This window comes from Spea bombifrons, chromosome 13, assembly GCF_027358695.1.
Source record: "Spea bombifrons isolate aSpeBom1 chromosome 13, aSpeBom1.2.pri, whole genome shotgun sequence".
Taxonomy (NCBI): Eukaryota; Metazoa; Chordata; class Amphibia; order Anura; family Pelobatidae; genus Spea; species Spea bombifrons.
Genome location: NC_071099.1, coordinates 6,748,305 through 6,768,225, shown reverse-complemented (window position 1 = coordinate 6,768,225; position 19,921 = coordinate 6,748,305). Strand labels below are relative to the sequence as shown.

Sequence of the window (19,921 nt, the reverse complement as noted above, 5' to 3'; positions counted from 1 at the left end):
TGCATAAATGTCCTTAGGGGTAGGCTTCCCTAAATGGCCATCCATACAATGTCTTTATGCCTGTTGGTCAGCCTGCTCGATGCCACATTAGCTCAAACAGTCGTGCCTGTGGCAGCAGGGAGCCCTGGAATGTTCTCGACAGTGTCTTTGGCTCTGATGAGCTTGTGGATCACACGTGGTGACCACAGGTCGGGTTTAACTCCATCCAGTTGGTGCGCCCCTACAAATTTGCCCACGTCAGAGTAGAACCAGGGCATAGTCCAATTGTAAGGGACAGAGCTGTCTCACTTTTCCCAATTGAGCTGCCTCCATAGGGGCAGTAGGAAGAAGCGAGACATGGAGTTTTCAGCAGAGCTTTTCACTACGTCTATGAGAGTCCTGTGCACGCAGTTGCACACAAAGAAAGCCATCAGCATGGTAGGAATTTCAGGCATGCCTTTGCCTCCCTCGTGAGGTTCATTGTACATCACTGCAAGCTGTCCCATAATTTATGTAGAGTGACCACTTTATCCCTTTCTTGACTCTGCCCGGTGCGGTGATCCCTCTGATCTCTGGATTCCGTCTGATGCATTCGGTGAAGTGAAGGCTGGGGTCAGCCTTGTCTGACCCCAGAGAAGACAGGGGTCAATCTTCCAGCCGTTCACCAGCACCGACTTGCAAATATCAAGGTACATCAGGTTAGCATAGGCACAGAACATCTTCCCCATCCCAAACCTCAGCAGTACCTGACCCATAAAACCATGAGACAGTCGATCGAATGCCAGTGTGACCAGAGCGACACAGACGTGGCTGTCCTTGATGTACTGGATCGTGTCTCTGATGAGGGCCAGGCTGTCTGCATTTCTGCGCCCTGTGATGCCACAGGTCTGGTCAGGATGGACATTCTGCCCGATTACTTTCTTTAACCTGGTTGCTAGTACCTTGGCGAGGATCTTTTCAGGCCCCCTTTGGTCTCCTCCAGCTCCCTGTCCACGTCCCATCTGCACTGGTGGAGTTTCAACAGGGACTGCAGCTTGCGTTGCAGCCGTCTGATGTTCTCTTCATCTCGCACGCCTGCATTCTGCCTTTGGCTTGAAAGAAAGAGTGCAGTTTTACTTTGGTGAACTCCCACCACTGGGCTACAGTGGGGAATAAGCACTTAGTACCGTCACAGTTAACGTATAAAGATCGCAGCTCTTCCACGATATCCTGCTTATCTAACAGGGCACAGTTCAGCTTCCAGGTTCCTAGACTAGGGGAAAACACTTTGCCCAGGACACACTGGAGCTGAACAGCTATGTGCTCTACTGCTCGAGAGGTTAATGAGCAGTCCCAACGCCATTAGTTGGGAAAAAACAGGTTAGCTCGGACAAGACACTATTTACTGCCTCCCCTGACGAGGGGTCTCCGCCACCATGGTCCATGGGCTTCACCGGGGTCCAGATGACGTCTTTTAGCAGTTGTTCTAAGAGGGCGGCCTGGGGGTCGAGGTCCAGCTGGTTGAGGCTCAGGGCCTCGGGGTCAGATCCTGGACCATCCTCTCCATATTTTAATCTATGGCATCTGTGGTTTCAGGATGCCAGACTCCACCTCCCCTGACGGACTACAGCACCTCCCATCGAGCATTGCCTTCGGGAACTCGGCTGGCAACCTCTACTACACCAACCAGCCCGTGGTCTGCAGACATTGCAGGCAACCGGGCCACAAGGTGGACGGATGCAAGCAGCAGCCCTGCAGGTACTGCAAGGTGGTTGGCCACGAGACCAAGGACTGCACAGAGCCATCGGGGCGGCACCAGAAATAGTTCACAGACTTAGCCCAGATGGAGCCCATAGCTTAAGGGACTTGTCGCATTACTGGAAGTGCGCCCTCTTTCCTCTATCAGGTAGTTGAAGTCTCCGCCCATCACTATGACCCTGGTGGTGGTCAGGTAGGTCTGCAGGTTCTGGAATAGTTCCAGGTGTTGCTTCTTCTCCGGGGAGACTGCCACAGAAACATGACATGCAGCCTATGCATGGTGCAGAAGGGCAGCAGGGTCCAGAGTTCTGGGGTTGGCTTCCAGTGGCCCCTGGAACATCCGGTGGCAGAGCTGGGGCCTGGGGATGTCGCCATCCTATTTTTCTCTGGGTCACAATGTCGCTCTTCATTGGGCTGGGAAGGGGTGAAGTTGCTGGTGCACCCTCAGGGTTGAGAAGTGAAAAAGAGAAGAGAAAGATTAAAAACACAAGAAAAGAAAACACACACCACTGGTGTAAATGAATAAATAATACTTTCCCTAATTAGGCAGCAGCACCCAAAATAAGCGTTCCTCCAACGCTTAATAATCTATACAACTCTTCCAAATGGGGCGCACATCCACATAGGGGAAAAAAGAGATTTTTCACAAAAACTAGTGTGACTCTGTATGCAAATGAGGCTTAGCAGTATTGTAAGTAAGTAGTGCACTCACATTTCCAAGGACATAAATGTGCTCATCATAAAATATTCTTTAATTATTTGTAGCTAAAAAATATAAAAACACAGCAGCAATGGCACAGTATCACTCGGTCATGTGGATAAGGTAAAATATTGCACTTACAACAGACGAAATGTACAAAAGCGTGTACAAGGTAATCAGCTTTTAAACCAGGCACAGGAAAGTCCACCGTCCAGCAGCAGGAACTTCCCAATATATCCCTCTCTCTCAACGCATTTCACCGGACAACCGGCTTCCTCAGGAGATGAGGAATAGGTTAGTATTCAAACTGAAAGAAATTGGTCTAGATGCAAATTCTTGTTCTTGGGTAGAACATTGGCTTAGAGACAGAGAACAGAGAGTTGTTATAAATGGTAAATTTTCAAGCTGGTCAAAAGTGGCAAGTGGTGTCCCTCAGGGTTCTGTTCTGGGACCAATTTTATTCAACATATTTATAAATGACCCGGCAATAGGCGTTGAAAGTTATGTTTCTGTGTTTGCAGATGACACTTAACTAGGTAAAGTAATACAGTGCGAGCAGGATATTAAAGTGCTGCAGAGGGATCTAGATAGACTGGGGGACTGGGCACACAAATGGCAGATGAAATTCAATATGGATAAATGTAAAGTTATGCACTTCGGGTTAGCGAATGCACAAGCAACCTACACCCTAAACGGTAGTGAATTAGGGGTAACGACAAATGAGAAGGATTTGGGAATTGTTATAGACAACAAACTAGGCAACAATGTGCAATGTCAGTCAGCAGTTGCTAGGGCCAGTAAGGTATTGTTGTGTATAAAAAGGGGCATCAATTCGCGGGATAAAAATATCATTTTGCCTCTGTATAAATCAATGGTAAGGCCGCAGCTTGAATATGCTGTGCAATTGTGGGCACCTATTCTAAAGAAGGACTAGTGCTATCATAGCACTAGAAAGGGTGCAGAGGCGGGCTACAAAATTAATAAAAGGAATGGAGCACTATACTTATGAAGAAAGGTTAACAAATTTAAATCTGTTTAGTTTAGAAAAACGACGCCTCAGAGGGGATATGATAGCATTATATAAATATATTCGGGGCCAATACAAACCATTGTGTGGAAATCTGTTCATAAACAGGACTATGCATAGGACACGTGGTCATGCGTTTAGACTGGAAGATAGGAGCTTTTAAACCAGAGGAAAGGGTTTTTTACAGTAAGGACAATAAGGATGTGGAATTCTCTGCCTGCAGAGGTAGTTTTATCGGAGTCCGTACAGACGTTTAAACTGCAACTGGATGGATACTTGGAAAAACATAATATTCGGGGATATAATCTTTAATTATGGGGAAACGGCTTATTGATCCAAGGAGGAATCTGACTGCCATTTTGGGGGTCAAGAAGGAATTTTTTCCCTGGTTAGTGCAAAATTGGAAAGAGTCAAACTGGGGTTTTTTGCCTTCTTTTGGATCAACAGCAACAAATTAACAGATATAGGCTGAACTTGATGGACGCATGTCTATTTTCAGCCTATATAACTATGTAACTATGTAACTATGAAACTTGTTCCGGTCAGAAAGGCATCAGTTAGAACCCCAATAGCTGCCTGAGTAGAAAGGCCGAGGTCTAACAACAAGCAATCATCACTGACCTTAGGATAAGACACTTGATCTTAGCCAAAAGGCCGAGAGGCCTTGCTCTTTCATAACCAGATAGCCCAGATCAGGTCTCAGCTCTGAGACTTCTCCGAGACCAAGCATATTAAATTCTATGCCCCCTCCAAGTAATGCCCAGGAGATGGATGCTAGAGGTGGATCTGCACAGCGGGCCCCCCCCACTTGGTATCTCAAGTATGAGACATAGAATCCGCGATAATCGATTGACGTGTAGGGGAGATTTTGGGATATACTCCCAGAGATCTCCCCAAATGGGGTGGGGTAAAGATGATTGTATGAATATGATACCTGGCCAGCTGCCCCCTTGTGTATTGATGCTGCCAGCAGTATGGGGTCTGCACTTACAGCCACCCTGTACCAGCATGTACTGGCTGACTTGGCATGATAGGAGTGTGATTGCTAACAGCTAACAGCAATCACAGTCCCATAATGCCTAGGTTCCAGTATTTACTGGATGGATGTGTAAGTGCTGGAACCTAGGCATGATGGCATCTGTGGACGTCTGATTTTCGTTCGAATATCGAGATTTATACACTTTATGGCTGGTTTTGCATAACATCATTTGAGTTATGCCACCAATTTTGTAAGTGCTTTTACTCTTTATTATTAAAACTTGGATAAAAGATATTTGGGTCTCTGTCTATACATTTCCAGATCATAAGAAGAACTCAAGTCCCTTGGTCTTTTTTGATGAGCTTCCCATACTGCTACACTTGTGAGTGCACTGCACATCTACACTATTAAGTGTATACATTTTTTACTGCACTATTATTGTTTTTGTTTCTTCCACATGTCCTTGAGCCCCAATTTTGTGAAGTCTATCTTGTATTGAACATTTGTGAGGAGTGTTTTTCTTTTGGGAGCTGCAGAACGTGTAGGAGAAATATTTATTTATTACTATTTTTTTACTTCTTTTCAATTTATTCTTTCACATCTTCTTCTCACTTTGGTTCACGGAATTGGTGACAATTTGTTATATTGCATATTTTCTAATAGATGTAAGAAAAAGTGTTCATTTTTCAATATTTCAACATATTTTTTTATAGGATCAAAAAATAGTATCTGAAGAAAGCCCTTCTTGTACTGAAAAAAGGACAAGAAGAGACAAAAAATAAAAAAAAACAGCTTGGTCAGGGCTAAGGGAGTAGGGTATGAGTGGAGAAAAAAAGAAAAGAACAACAAACAATAGTAATTTAGGAAAAGGGAGGGAATATGAATGATAACATTTGTGGACTAAACTGGATAGTAGAAAAGAACATACTGGATGTATTGTGATTTTAATTTCATGGGCTTATCTAGGCAGTGTCACGAACCAGGTCCATAGAGACGACTGTAAAGACCCAGAGCGCCCAAAGATTGTCTGCAGGAGTTACGGTGCAGGAGCGGAGTTGGACAGGGCCTGGTGCAGGGCGACAGCACCCTCCCGGTGGGCATCTAGGGTTGTGCACCCACATACCAGCGCCCTGACATAGCAGCAGATGATGGCAGAACAGAGCAGAACTTGGATATATCCTGCAGGCATCCTGGAGCAGGCATGAGACATAGCACTGCAGGATGCTGCAGGCTGAGAGTAGGGAAGCTAAGCACAGGAGAAAACATAGCAAGCAAGGGTGACAGAGGAAGGAGCAGGACCAGACAAGATATACATAATACAGGGCACAACAGGGGACAAGACAAGGAATACTCAAGATCTGACATGAACAGGACCGGACACCCCTCTTCCGGGGTTACAAGACCCCTCTACCCGGGTTACAAGACAGGACACCCCTCTACCGGGGTTACAAGACAGGACACCCCTCTACCGGGGTTACAAGACGGGACACCCCTCTACCGGGGTTACAAGACGGGACACCCCTCTACCGGGGTTACAAGACGGGACACCCCTCTACCGGGATTACAAGACGGGACACCCCTCTAACGGGGTTACAAGTCAAGACAGGACCCCCCACAGGTTACATCACAGACTGACACACATAAATACAGGAAGTAGCCTAGGACTATACGATAACTATTGGAGATTCCGTCACATCTTATGGCCATAGGATGCTTAGCCCACCACTACGCCAAAGTACTGCAATGACGGGTCCTAACGCTAATCCCTGATTACAGAGGTACGAAACAAACCAAACATGAAATCCAAACACATAGCAATGAGACATACCTTTAGACTGCAGACTGAGACAAACAGAACACAAGCGTGGGGCACACCTTATAAAGGAAACAGAGCTGAAGCAAAGAGCAAGACTGGAATCAAGGGATCAGAGGTTCAGTACAGAACATACAGAAATCCAGAAATGGACCACAGCAAGACAGGGAAACAAAAGACATGCAGCTCCGCAGCCTGGGTGGAGCGTGACAGGCAGATGACAGAATCAACAGAGGAAATGGTGTATTAAATCGCTGAAACAATATATCTTGTGTTAAAAGGGAATAACAATAATAAAAATCAATGAAAATAAAAATGAGAATTAGATCTATAAATTAATAGGTGTGTGAAGTATTATTTGTATATAAATAAAAAAGTGTAGATAGGAGTGTGTGTTATTAACTATACAGGGGATAGGGCTGAAAAGTCACTGGGTTGGGAAAAAGGAAGTGTAGGGAATGAGTGAGAGAAATGTGTGTAATAATGAGTAAAAGGGAGGCTAAGAGCTCATAATAGAAGAGCTTGTGGTGGGGGTGTATACATAAATTGAAGGAAATTTTGTAGATGAGTAATATGTGCAAAGTGTGATGTGTATGGGAGAAAAAAGGACTAATATGATCTGAATAATCCAGATGTGAGGAATTACTGTTACTAAATCATAGTGTGTCTATATGCGTATGTGAGCTGGTAGTCAGGAGGAATCAAATAAAATGACGTTGCAGTGTTGATCATTCAAAAATATATAGGTTTACAAAATAACAATGCATATAATGTATATAGATTAAAACAGGAAACAGATATTGTGGTGTTTTACCCAGATCAAAAAAAACAAGATTATTAATCTATGCATAAACTCACTGGCCACTTTATTAGGTACACCTTGGACTCCCTTTTGCCTTCAGAACTGCCTTCATTATTTGTAGCATAGATTCTACAAGGTGCTGGAAACATTTCTCAAGAGATTTTGGTCCATATGGACATGATGGCATCACGCAGTTGCTGCAGATTTGTCGGCTGCACACCCATAATGCGAATCTCCACCACATCCCAAAGGTGCTCTATTGGATTGAAATCAGGTGACTGTGGAGGCCATTGGAGTCATTGTCATGTTCAAGAAACCAGTTTGAGATGATGTGAGCTTTCTGATAAGGTGCATTATCCTGCTGGAAGTAGCCATCAGAAAATGGGTACACTGTGGTCATAAAGGGATGGACATGGTCAGCAACAATACTCAGATAGGCTCAGGGGCCCAACGTGTGCCAAGTACCACACCATTACACCACCACCACCAGCCTGAACCGTTGATACAAGGCAGGATGGATGCATGCTTTCATGTTGTTTACGCCAAATTCTGACCCTGCCATCTGAATGTGGCCACTGGAATCGAGACTTATCAGACCACGCAACGTTCTTCTAGTCTTCCATTGAAGACTTCCAGTGTCACCCGGTGTGGTCTTCTGCTGCTGTAGCCGATCTGATTCAAGGTTCGACGTGTTGTGCGTTCAGAGATGGTATTCTGCATGCCTTGGTTGTAAAGCATGGTTATTTAAGTTACTGTTGCCTTTCTGTCATCTCGAACCAGTCTTCCCATTCTCCTCTGACCTCTGACATCAACAAGGCATTTTTGTCTACACAACTGCCGCTCATTGGATATTTTCTCTTTTGCAGACCATTCTCTGTAAACCTTAGAGATTGTTGTGCGTGAAAATCCTAGTAGGCAGTTTCTGAAATCTTCAGACCAACCTGTCCGGCACCACCAACAATGCCACGTTCAAAATCACTTAAATCCATTTTTTCCCCATTCTCGGTTTGAACTTCAGCAAGTTGTTTACATGCCTAAATGCATTGAGTTGCTGCCATGTGATTGGCTGATTAGCTATTCGTGTTAACAAGCAATTAAACGGGTGTACCTAATAGAGTGGCCAGTGAGCGGCCACTCTGGTTTAAACTTGGACAGTAATACCTATATGGTGATAGGTAATACACATGATATTGGTTCAATGGTGGGTAGTTGTTTTTTTCATTTTTAACAGAGGCTCAAAAGCAGTGGAGGGGTAGAATACTAGTGTTGGTGCAGAGAGTATTTTAGAAATGCTAATTCAGAAAGCCCCCAAACCACATTAGAGTATAATAGAGTAGGGAGAAGGGAACGGAGGGCGAGAAGCAATGGAGAGAGTGGGGGTGTGGTGCCACTCAGAGTCCTCATTTAACCCTTGGGGTGCTAATGTCTCTATCTTGAAAATCCATTACATTTCTTTCTGTCCTAGTGATTATGTATGGTCTCCTCCCCTCCAATTTTTTGTGACCTTACAGATATATAACTTCATTGTACAGTACTGTGAAATGTTACAAGTATGGAAATGTTATAGATATTGTTTTAATTTCCATTTTATTAATCCTTGGAATACACCTAAAAGAGAAACATAACTATTTTTTTTCTTAGATGGACACAACGTGCTGTCATTGTACTTCAACTGTCATTTTTATTTGCATTGCCTTTGATTAGGTTCACCATTCAACTCTGATGGAAGATGGAGCTACACTGAAAAAAGAGCAACAAGACTCAGAGTCAATTACTAAACAGCTGCAGGAAAGGAGAAAGACAATGGAGGACAGGATCGTAGAACAAGAACATAAGCTGAAGGAGAAAGAAATGATTAATGAGGTCTGTGTGAATTCATTCTAAATCCAGTACATTTACATAAACATATCACACTAGCATTAACATACAGAGGTGTTAGTTACAATTGAGCAGCAGCTAACAGGTATAGTTTCCCATCATGCTAAAATCTCTGTTCCATCACAGTCTTAAGCAAATTATCTAGGAATGTCCTCCTATATAATATAATTAAACAAACATTGTGTAATAAGATAAAAGTAGTAAGTGGTGTCATGAACTGGGTCCATACAGAACAGGAGTTGTTGCGCAGTAGCGGAGTTGCACAGGGCCTGGAGCAGGGCGACTACACTCTCCCGGTGGGCATCTAGGGTTGTACGGCCACATACCAGGGCCCTGACATAGCAGCAGTCCAAAACGAAACTAAACTAAACTTGGCTGGATGTGGAAATCTAAACAAAACTTGGATCTGGAAATACGAACAAACCTTGGAGATGTCCTGCAGGCACCCAGGAGTAGGCATGAGACATAAGCAGAGTAACAGCAGAAACATAGCAAGCAAGGGGGACAGAGAGAACATAGGAAGACAGGACATAGCTGGTACAGAACACAACTAAGGACAGGGAACAAGGCAAGGAACACAGGGGATGGAGTGTGAATCCTCACATGCTTCTCCTTTAAGCAAGGATAGGACATCTTAACTGGGACATGGGGAGAGGAGAGAGGGACCAAAAAGATGATTCAGGGTAGGAGGGCAAAGGTACACAAAATACAGACACACATGGATACAGGACTAGCCTAGGACTATGACATAACAATTGGAGATTCCGTCACATCATATGACCATAGTATGCCTAGCCCACCACTACGCCAAAGTACTCCAATATTCGGTGGGTCCTAACGCTAAACCTACCTACAGAATTACTAAACATGAAATCTAAACACAGAACAGAGATCAAACCATACTTGAGACTGCAGACTGAGACAAACATAACGGGTGGGACACAATTTATAAAGGAAACATAAGCTGAAGCCAAGAGCTGGACTGGAATCCAGGAATCAAAGGTTCAGGACAGATCATAATGCTGCTGATCAACCTAAAGAAACAAACCCCCACTTTTATTTCACTCAAACAAAACCATACAAAAAACACCATCTGACCGCACCCATCACACCCAATGAGTGTGGAATATAAAAAATATTAAACATTGTGTAATGTAGATGAGGACCATAAGCACAGTTTAATTGTAATTTAATCTTTATTTAAAAAAGTGTCGGTAAGCATTTGAGCAGTTTAAGCAGAAGTTTTATTCTTTAAACTTCCATGTAAACAATTCTCTTTCCAGAATTAATGTATTGTTCATTAGGTCCATACCATTTTCCCCAACAACTCTTCGTGGTCAAGAGGATGCATTTCTCATTAAGAACTAGTGTGCACACACCTATACTGTGCCCGTCTGTGTGACAAAGTTGTGTACAGCATACAAACACAATCAGAAAATTATCATCTAGAGTATTATAATCACCTAAAATATGATTTACTATATGAATAGGATAAATTAAATTATTTAATAATGTATGTAAATTGTTTCTTGTACAGGAGTGTGTTAAGTCTATATGCGAAGATAATTTGATTTTGGAAAAACAAACTCAAGAGAAACAAGATAAAATGAATGAAATATGTGAAAACACTAAGCAATTGAGAGATGTAAGTATTCTCTACAGTATATAGTGTGCTTTCTGAAAAATTCGGCTTACCTTTTGAGGCCAAAAAAATGTAAAACAAAATAAAAAATATTTTTATTAGAATGTATGTGTTTAAAAAAAATATAATAGAGGCTCTATTCAGTTCTGTTTAGGTTCTCAAAAACTATGTCCTTACACACCACTGCCTACACACAAATACTTACACTTTATACATGGATAAAAGGTGATCATTGTTGCATGTGCCTACCCAGAATCCCTTGTGGTTGTGGCAGCACCATGAGATTTCTGAGGGGAAAAACAAGCCTTCTGGCTTGTCTGGTGTCTGTAGATGAGTGTTTAATAATGCATGTGTAGGGTATGCAGGGTTTGGAGCGTAGCGCAGTGAGACACCAGATATGCAATAGAGGCAAACAGGCAATATAAGGAATATCAGCAAGTTTATTCCACTGAATAGAAAAAGGCATAAACTGTACCGTGTAACAATCCTGAGGTCAAGGGCAGGAGAAGTATATCAAAGTCCATAAACAAGCCGAGGTCAAAAGTCCAGTAAATCCAATAAAGGGGAATCAGCAAACAGGTTCCAACAGGTATCAGCAAACAGGTATGCAGAGACTTGAACAATCAAGTAATGAGGCATAGAAGCTGTGGGTTTAAATAGCCCTCTAGAAATCAGCTCCTCCCCACCAATAACAGAGACCCATCCCTCCTCAGTATGTCCAATGGAGTAGTGACTGTCAATCACTACTCGTCCCGCCCCTAGCCAGGACTTTCTCATCATTGGAGGCGCAGGTAAGAGGTGCAATAGCCAGATCACCACTCATGCACTGCTGTTTCGTCCTTAATGGTTGTGATACCGGCTTGGGCTTGGGGAAGCACATGAAATACCAATAACAAAAGTTATGGCAGGTAAGATGTGATGGAAAACCCTTCCACTTAAAATTAAGGGTGTAGTAGAAGCAGGGGCATACGTATTTGGCACCTGGGCGTATCCTGTATGTGGCACCCCCCACACAAACACACTTTAAAACTACATAGCTTCTATCATTAGGCAAACATTGACAAGGGTACAACATAACTGTTATCATTATATACTAAAGCAGACATTGATGGGGGTACAGCATAACACCTATCACTATATACTGAGGCAGACATTAACAGTGGTACAGCATAACAACAACAATTATTTATATACCGCTTTTCTCCTGGTGGGACTCAAAGCACTTTACAGGTATATGCATATAACTGCTATCATTATATACTGAGGCAAACATTAACAGTAGTGCAGCATAACTGTTATCATTATATACTGAGGCACACATTGATGGTGGTACAGGATAACACCTATCACTATATACTGAGGCACGCACTGAGGGTGGTACAGCATAACACCTATCACTATATACTGAGGCAAACATTGACGGTGGTATAGGATTACTGTTATCATTATATACTGAGGCAAACATTGACAGTTGTACAGGATAACTGTTATCATTATATATTGAGGCATGCACTGACACTGGTACAACATAACACCTAGGGATGCGGCCAAAATATACGGGCCCCCCCCCAAAAAAACGGCCGAAAATAATCGTCCGCAGGGGCTGGGCTGCTTACCTCCGTGTTGGTCGCACAGTGTGCAAGCAGCATCTCGGCCAGGAAAAGCAGGAACCGAGCGGATTCACGTGAATGCACATCATGTGACTCTGCTCTGTTCCTTCTTCCCATGGGGGCGTGGCCAGAGAAGTTGTTCGAGAGGAAGCAGCAGGGCTCCTGCAGTAGTCTGTGAGTGAGAGATCTGTAGTTAAGGTAAGGGGGTGGAGGAGGGTTTATATGTATAATATTGTTATTGATTTTTGTGTGTTAACCATTTTTATTAAAATTAAGTAACACACCAAAATTGGACAAACAAATGCAATAACAATATATATATATATATAACAGCAATCACACTCCTATCATTCCCAGACATACCTAGCTTCCAGCATGTACTGGCTGACTTTGCATGATAGGAGTGCGATTGCTGCTAATAACCATATAAGTAATATTGTTATGTAAATCACACTCCTATCATGCCCAGGTTCTAGCATGTACAGGTTGCCTGGGCATGATAGCAGTGTGATTGCTGCAAAAGAGGAATCTGTATTTATTGGAAAAAGACCTAGAGTGCTGGTAACTATACATAGACTGTATATATATATATATATATATATATATATATATATATATATATATATATATATATATATATATATATTGTTATTGTTATTGCATTTTTTGTCCCATTTTGGTGTGTTACTTACTTTACCCACTTTTATTAAAAGGTGTGTGTGGGGGTCATTTTCGGTTTCGGCCAAGCGAATGCTGAATTTTCGGTTTCGGTCCAGAATTTTCATTTCGGTGCATCCCTGCTGTCATGATCCTACCCAGGCCGTGGAGCTGCATATCTCACTCTTGTTTCAGTTTCCCTGTTTTGCGCCAATCCATTCCTGGATTTCCTTTTGCACTGTTCTGATCTTCCATTCCTTGTTTCTGCTTCAGCTCTTTGCTTCAGCTCTGTTTCCTTTATAAGGTTTGCCCCACCTGTGTGTTCTGTTTGTCTCAGTCTGCAGTGTAAAGGTATGTCTCAGTGCTATGTGTTTGGATTACATGTTTGGTTTGTTTCGTACCGCTGTCAGCAGGGATTAGCGTTGGGACCCACCGTCATTGGAGTACTTTGGCGTAGTGGTGGGCTAAGCATACTATGGCCATAAGATGTGACGGAATCTCCAATAGTTATCAAACAGTCCTAGGCTAGTTCCTGTATTTATGTGTGTGTCCTGTATCCCCGGCAGCGGGGTGTCCTGTCCTGTATCCCCGGCAGCGGGGTGTCCTGTTCTGTATCCCCTGCAGCGGGGTGTCCTGTCCTGTATCCCCGGCAGCGGGGTGTCCTGTCCTGTTTCCCCGGCAGCGGGGTGTCCTGTCTTATTCCCTGTTGTGCCCTGTATTATGTATATCTTCTCTGGTTATGTTTCGTTCCTAGTCTCCCTGTCCCTTGCTTGTTATGTTTCTGCTATATTTCTCTGCTTAGCTTCCATACTCCCAGCCTGCAGCATCCCGCACATAAGTCTTGTGTGAAGTCTCATGCCTGTTCCAGGGTGCCTGCAGGATTTCACTTTGTTCTGGACTACATCCGCTGCTATATCAGGGCGCTGGTGTTTGGCTGCACAACCCTAGATACTCAACACCCAGGTTAGTGCGGTCACCCTGCATCAGGCCCTGTCCATCTCCGCTACCGCGCCATAACTCCTGAACTCCATCTTCGGGCTATATACTAAGCCAGACACTGAAGTGGTAGGCCTACACCACATCAATGTTTGTTAATGTATAGTGATAGGTGTTATGCTGTACCCCCGTCAATGTTTGCTTCAGTATGATAGGTGTTAGTAGAAACCAAAAATTCAGGATTCACTTGGCCGAAACCGAACCGAAAATGACCCCCCTCCTTAAAAAAATAAAAATAAGATGGGCTTGATTGACTTTAAGCCAGTTGGAGGGAGCCTGCTCCTCTAAAGATGGACATTACTGTCCGTCTCTGGAGGGGTGCCGGCGTGTTGGCAACCCCCTGATGAGCGGCACCCGGGGTGTAACGCCCCCTCCCGCCCCCCCGCTAGGTACGCAACTGAGTAGAAGAATTATTAAACACTCATCTCCCTTACGAAAAAATTACTGCAGTTTTTCTGAAGTAATACTGCAGTTTTTTGGACATGAAAAAACTGCAATACTGCACTTTTACTGCAGTATTACTGCACATTTACTGCAGTTTTACTGCATTTGTACTTCACTGTACTGCAGTTTTACTGCAGTTGATTTTGTATGGAAGTACAAATGCAATAAAGCTGCAGTACATTGAAGTACAACTGTAGGATTTCAATATAAAAAAAGTGCAATAAATGTGCAGTAATATTGCAGTACAGTGAAGTACAAATGCAGTAAAACTGCAGTAAATGTGCAGTAATACTGCAGTAAAAGTGCAGTATTGCAGTTTTCTCATGTCCAAAAAACTGCAGTATTACTTCTGAGAAACTGCAGTAATTTTTTGTACCAGACAAGCCAGAAGGTTGTTTTTTTCCTAAGAATTCTTAGAATTCACGTGTGTGTGTGTGTATATATATATATATATATATATATATATATATATATATATATATATATATATATATATATATATACACACACACAGTCTATGGATAGTTACCAGCACTCTAGGTTTTTTCCAATAAATACAGATTCCTCTTTTGCAGGTTACCGTTTCAGTCTTTATGTGACTTTCATCAGGACACAAATGAGTATATGAGCAGAACATACATATATAGTACAACCCATTAAAAATACAATTCAATGGAAAGATGATCTCTTTCCAAATGCTACTAAGTAAATTTAAGTCACTTAATTTAACTATCTTCAATTATCTACGGATAAAGAACTGTATAAACAAAAAAGTTGTAGGCACTCACAATATTATACTTCAGAAATTAGCCCAACTGTTTAGCCCTAACCACCAAGCAAAACTATTCTCTAAATGCTCAGAACTAATGAGGATAATAGAAGGAAATAAAACAATCTTATCTACAATAGTACCATGGGAAAAAGAACTAAACATTAAAATTCCAATAACTGACTGGTTAACTGCGATTAGGAGGTTATCCTCTAGGATACACGATCTCTCTCTTCTTGAGACTCAAGTGAAAGTTATCTATAAATTAGACTTGGGTACCAGGGGGCTCTTCGTGTTCGTCTTCGTGCTCGTCTTCGGCAAAAAAAAAAACTTCGTATTCTGCGAATATTCGCCTGTTCCTGTCTTCTCTTTGGGCGAATATTTGTGGACATTCTTCGTGTTCGGTTTTTGTTCGTTTTCCCCGGTTAAGGGGTTAATACGGGGTTAAAGCCGATCTGGCGCCAGGAGTTTAAATGTCCGTATGAGCAACTCTATTGGTCGTCAGCAGGGGGCTCATCTGCCATTGGTTGATGGCAGACGAGCCCCCTGCTGGCGACCAATAGGGTCGCTCGTACAGACTGTTAAACTCCTGGTGCCGTAATTATCCGGCAGATCCCGCTGGTCTCCCTGTTCTATCATTTATTAACTGATAGAACAGGGAGACCAGTGGGATCTGCCGGGTAAGTTGCAGCATTGGGATTTTAAAAGTCTGTACGAGCGACTCTGTTGGTCGACCAATGCTGCAACTTACCCTGCCGATGCCACTGGTCTCCCTCCCTGTTCAATTAATTAAATGTCCGTACGAGCGACCAATAAAGTCGCTCGTACGGACATTTAACTAATTGAACAGGGAGGGAGACCAGTGGCATCGGCAGGGTAAGTTGCATTTAAAACCCCAATGCTGCAACTTACCCTGCAGATGCCACTGGTCTCCTTCCCTGTTCAATTAGTTAAAGACCAGTGGCATCTGCAGGGTAAGTTGCGGCATTGGGGTTTTAAAACCTCAATGCTGCAACTTACCCAGCACATCCCACTGGTCTCCCTCTCTGTTCAATTAGTTAAATGTCCGTACGAGCGACTTTATTGGTCACTCGTACGGACATTTAACCCGGCACAGACTAACTAATTGAACAAGGAGGGAGAGCAGTGGCATCTGCAGGGTAAGTTGCAGCATTGAGGTTTTAAAACCCCAATGCTGCAACTTACCCTGCAGATGCCACTGCTCTCCCTCCCTGTTCAATTAGTTAAAGACCAGTGGCATCTGCAGGGAAAGTTGCAGCATTGGGGTTTTAAAACCTCAATGCTGCAACTTACCCGGCACATCCCACTGGTCTCCCTCCCTGTTCAATTAGTTAAATGTCCGTACGAGCGACCAATAAAGTCGCTCGTACGGACATTTAACTAATTGAACAGGGAGGGAGACCAGTGGGATCTGCCGGGCAAGTTGCAGCATTGGGGTTAACTTTTTCATTAAGGGTTAACTTTTTTTTAAAGGGTTAAGGGGCCATGCAAGTGAGCCTATTGGTCGCTTGCACGGCCCTTTAACCTATGGATTTCCGCTCCCGTTAACCCCTTCGATGCTGTGTTAGATAACGCAGCATCGAAGGGGTTAACAGGAGCGGAAATTCATTGGTTCGCTGTCAGGGGTTACAAAGGCCGTGCGAGTGAGCCTATTGGTCACCTGCAGGGTCTTCCTCTGGCATCACCCAATTGGTTGATGCCAGAGGAGGTCCCTGTAAGCGACCAATAGGCTCATTCGCACTGCCCTGTAACCCGTGACGGCGAACCGGCGGATTTCCACTTCCGGGAACTGCCGCGAAGCCGCAAAGACAAGGTAAGTTAGAAGGGGGGGGGATGGTAGAAGAAGACGAAGACAATCACGAAGATCTTCGTGGTGTGTGTCTTCGTCTTCGCCTACGTTTTACCGCCGCTGTCTTCTTTTTGCCGTGTCATCGGAACGAACACGAAAACGCACTCTTCGTGTTCGTTTTCATGTTCGCCCGAAGACGAATGCACAAGTCTACTATAAATGGTACTTAGTACCAACACGCGTAGCACATATGTCTCCGCTTGGCTCTAACATATGTTGGCGCTGCAATCAATCAATAGGAACATATCTACACATATGGTGGTCATGCCCCATAGTCAGTAGATTCTGGAAAGAGATTCTGCACTTTTTAGAAAAAATAGACAATATTGTTATTCCTTTAAAAGAACTCAAGTGTGGGATTCATGTCTCCATAGAATGAATACCTTGAATTCTGGTTGCAATAGTACTCACCTATAGACTTACCTCTTTCCTCAGCTCCATTCCCAAAATCTAATTTTTTTTTTTTGTTATGTTTTGTCTTTACTGTATTTTTCTATATGATTGTATGGTACATGTAAATCTCTATGTAAATCTCTATTCTCTACTATTTTATAAAAGAAAATAAATATGAATAAAAAAAAAAATACAATTCAATGTAATCAATACCAATAGCCATTTTAATGCACCTTACTTATAGATATGCCTCTCTGCTCCACCAGATATGCCACTCTGCCTCCCCCAGATATGCTGCCACTCTGCCTCCCCCAGATATGCTGCCACTCTGCCCCCCAGAGATATGCTGCCACTCTGCCCCCGAGATATGCTGCCACTCTGCCCCCGAGATATGCTGCCACTCTGCCCCCCGAGATATGCTGCCACTCTGCCCCCCAAGATATGCTGCCACTCTGCCCCCCCCGAGATATGCTGCCACTCTGCCACCTCCAAATATGTCAGGCGATACGAATTGCGCATTCCTGTGCCGCACCCCCACTTTAAAGACTTTAAGTGGGGGGGGAGTGCAGCCTATATTTGGGCAAATACGGTATATACACACGTGTGTGTGTGTGTGTGTAGATATATATATGTATATATATATACACACACATGCATATATACCGTATTTGCTCGATTATAAGACGACCCCCCAAATCTGAATATTAATTTAGGAAAAAAAAGAAAAAGCCTGAATATAAGACGACCCTATAGGAAAAAAGTTTTACCAGTAAATGTTAATTCATCTAAACTATTTTTTTTTAATAAAAGCTATGATTGAGAAAAAGATTTTGGTTTTATTTCCTTCTATTTTCCAACCTGCCCCCCAGTTATGCACATCTGCCCCAGAAATGCCTTATACCCCCTATATGCCACTGTGCCCATGATATGCCTTTTAACCCTATATGCCACTGTGCCCCATGATATGCCTTTTGACCCCCAATGTGCCACTCTGCCTCCAGAAATATCTTATACTCCTATATGCCACTCTGGCATTTAGAGGGTTAAAAGGCATATTATGGGGCAGAGTGGCATATCCCTATAGGTTTAAGGCATTCAGGAGGCATAGTGGCGTATAAAGGGTTAAAAAGGCATTTCTGGAGGCAGAGTGGCATTAAGGGGGTTAAAAGGCATTTCACAGAGCACTCTGCCTCCAGAAATGCCTTATGACCCCCAGTTAACACTCCCCCCCCCCAAACTTACCGGTGCTTCTGACTTCCCTGTCATGTAGCCGGAGCAGCGTGTAGATCCCACGCACTTACGCTGCAGCCAGAAGGAGGCGTGGCTAGCAGCGGGGGTTGTCTGCGTCCATCGCGCAGACCTTCCCCGACTGTCAGAGATCAGAGTTCCCCGCACATCTACACGCTGCCCCAGCTACACACCGGGGACTCAGAAGTACCGGTAAGTGGGGCGGGTGAGGGGGGGGGAGAAAGGAGGATCCAGGTCCCCTGCAGCTGCGGGGGATCTGGATCTTAGTCGTCTCATAGTCAGACCTATTTGAGGTCTGATTATAAGACGACCCCGATTATAAGACGAGGGGTATTTTTCAGAGCATTTGCTCTGAAAAAAACCTTGTCTTATAATCGAGCAAATACGGTATATATATATAATATATATCAAATAACAGATGGAATAAGTATCTTGGGATAATACCTTTTTTATTGGACAGAATTTTGGAATGACAAGCTTTCGGGAGCTCTTCTCCCTTTCTCAAGTCTAAAACATTTCTAAGCAAAACAACACATAGAATTCAATGTTGTGTGGCAGGGGACTTACTGCCCAGATCTGATAAAGGAGGGTGAGTCATAAATGTTCTAAGTAGGGAATTGACAAATTGACACAATATCAGCTTGCACACTGTAGTCTAGCCATATAGTCCAAGCCCTCATTCAGACTTGTCTTATTTTGGAACACTCTTTACAGATGTCTTAAAAATCTAGGGATATTATATAATTTAATCTGCAGGAAAGTATGGCAATTACATTTTATTGAATATTCTGCACCTGAACCAGGATCTATGTAGCAGGCATGGTATGCCCCTTCCTAGCAGTCTTCCAACAGACAGGGACAACAGAGATCTGATGGTCTGATGGTCTGGCGTTCTAGGAGAACAAAACAGACTAGGGACATTTTGGTCACTATACTGTAATATGTACATTGCCCCATACTTAAAATGTTATCATTCCCCCTCAAATAATATAAAATATATAAACAAATATATAAAATTATGATAAAAAAGACAGATTTTAAAAGTCATCTAGACAGAGTTCATTTATATCAAAATATTCTTTACAGGTCTCTGCTTCTGGGATGGAGAGAAAAATGGCCTTCAGGGAAAAATGTATCAAAACTATCAAGACAAAAAATCTGATTAGGGCAAGTCATCAAATCCTTTACACTGTTGCAGGGGGAACTGCACTCATTACATTTGAGAAACAAGAAGGTAAGGAATTGACAGGCTTCCCAAGCAGCACTGGATATGTAGATATGGATATGTGGTTTGTTTTTTGCTGTAGAAGCTAAATGTGAAATGACAGAATGTAAATGAATCATTTTTTTAATGAGTTGGCCTGGATTACAAGGTTT

At 43.2% G+C, this 19,921-nt stretch overlaps 1 protein-coding gene across 1 annotated transcript in view; it reads left to right on the top strand.

Annotated features, from left to right (window-relative positions):
* Positions 1-2,577: 2,577 nt before the first annotated feature.
* Positions 2,578-19,921, top strand: part of IFI35 (interferon induced protein 35) — a 100,203-nt gene continuing 82,859 nt past the window's right edge. Inside the window, exons 1-4 of the mRNA XM_053453633.1 lie at positions 2,578-2,710; positions 8,742-8,900; positions 10,453-10,560; positions 19,631-19,778. Coding sequence (XP_053309608.1) covers positions 8,760-8,900; positions 10,453-10,560; positions 19,631-19,778 — 397 coding nt within the window. The 5' untranslated portion in view covers positions 2,578-2,710; positions 8,742-8,759. The remainder of the gene's footprint in view (positions 2,711-8,741; positions 8,901-10,452; positions 10,561-19,630; positions 19,779-19,921) is intronic.